General features: G+C 50.4%; 2 protein-coding genes across 2 annotated transcripts in view; one reads left to right on the top strand and one right to left on the bottom strand.

Moving 5' to 3' along the window:
* Positions 1-1,419, bottom strand: part of LOC118330644 (seipin-like) — a gene marked incomplete in the record, with an annotated part of 2,942 nt that extends 1,523 nt beyond the window's left edge. Inside the window, 1 exon segment of the mRNA XM_035665270.1 lies at positions 1-1,419. Coding sequence (XP_035521163.1) covers positions 1-1,124 — 1,124 coding nt within the window.
* washc4 (WASH complex subunit 4) overlaps positions 1-1,631 on the top strand; it is a 31,695-nt gene that overhangs the window by 28,430 nt on the left and 1,634 nt on the right. The window lies entirely within an intron of this gene.

The raw sequence follows: 1,631 nt of genomic DNA, 5'->3' as shown, positions 1-1,631 counted from the left end.
GCCACAGAGACATCTGGGATCAGCGAAGGCTTCTTTGACGACAGCTCTGCCGCTGCGTCCTTTTCCGGGCTGTCAGACGTCTCATTCACAGGTCCAATCACTTTAGGAGAACTTAGTTCTTTCTGCGAGGTTTCCCTCTCCATGCGCTTCCGAGCCTCCTCTCTCCTCTGCTGGATGCGGGTGTTGTCTCCCATCATCACCCTGACTCTAACTTGATCTGGAGGCCAGATACCGCCCCATATGAACTGCAGGTAGCTGAACAGCACAATGGCACTGAGGAAGGCTAAGTTGGTGGCCACGCCGATCACTGCAGACGTCAGGGGGAAGTTGTACAGAAGATATCTTATACCGGTGAAGTAAGCGTGGATACGGAGCTGAGAGGAGTAGATCTGCACGTGTTTGGACTGGATCTCGATGACTGCACCGACAGTGGGCTGATAAGCATTCGTCTTGTAGTCTGTGAAGAGCTCAACCTCGATGAGCTGCTTCTGCTCGCTCATCCCCGTCAGAAGGAAAGGAGAGAACATAAAAGTACTCAGGGTCTGCAGGAGGTCGGAGCGGTAGTGCAGCATCGTAGAGCGTCCCACCGATGAGACAGTCATCCCTCCTTTGGAATAAGGAGACATCTTCACCATGAACATACCCAGCTTTTCGTTCACCGGAGACTCTGGCATCTCCAGGTCCAGAGATATTCGATAGGGCTGCCCGTAGGCCATCACCTGGTCCCTGTCGTTCTTCATGAAGGAGATGTTGGCCGTGGGGAATGAACAAAGCGCTGACTCCGAGGCATCACAGTCAGAGGTGTAGTAGAAGTGCACAGGGGTGGAGAAGCTCACCGTGGGCATGTAGGAGTAATAGAAGCTCCCGTAGAGGAAGATGGACACCCACAGCAGCAGAACCAGGACACACAACAGGATGGCAGCCTGGAATAAAGTGCGCCGGGCTTTGAGGAGAGTCACAGCCGCCACATCGTGCAGCCAGTGCAGAACCGGTCCCATCGTGCCCCCCATCGTGTCTGATCCGGAGCTCGCAGACCTTCTCCTGGTCCTGGTTTGGGCTGCTATTCCTCCTTGGAGCCCCGCTGACTGCTGCCTCTGTGGTGGCTCCTCTTTGTGTCCATACATGAGTGGGTGGATCCCCTCCGGAGCGGTATAATTGTTTATCTTCGCCCGCCCATGTCTGTTCAACTCCCAGCTAAAACTCACACACTCGCATCGCTACGGTGTTTTTATAGCTCGTTAAAACTAACTGCTGCTGGTTTCAGATCCTCAAACTATGCACGCTGAATACTCGAAACTACCTAAATATCCTCAGCTCCTCAGGGTTGACCGCTGGTGTTGTCTATTGACTTGTTTAGAGGATGTAAGCTCTTTAACTTTGGCAGCTTCCTCAACTGCTGCTAAACACAAAACATGACCTTCTTCTTCTTCTTCGGAGTTTAATGTCGGTTGATAAACCAGCTCATAGGTGCAGCAGCGCCACCTGCTGGACTGACGTGTAGCGCAGTAAAATTACATAATTATAATGTTATTCTTAAATTATTCATTATTTATTTCCAAGTAGATTATCCCATATATATCTAGTTATTAACTGTTTTTATATAAATACTTATTACTCCCAGTCAGCAGTAA

The sequence above is a fragment of the Morone saxatilis genome, unplaced genomic scaffold (genome assembly GCF_004916995.1).
Source record: "Morone saxatilis isolate NCDOM2014 unplaced genomic scaffold, NCSU_SB_2.0 Contig2, whole genome shotgun sequence".
Lineage (NCBI taxonomy): Eukaryota > Metazoa > Chordata > Actinopteri > Moronidae > Morone > Morone saxatilis.
Note: the sequence above shows the minus strand (reverse complement) of the source record. Positions and strands in the feature narration are given on the sequence as shown.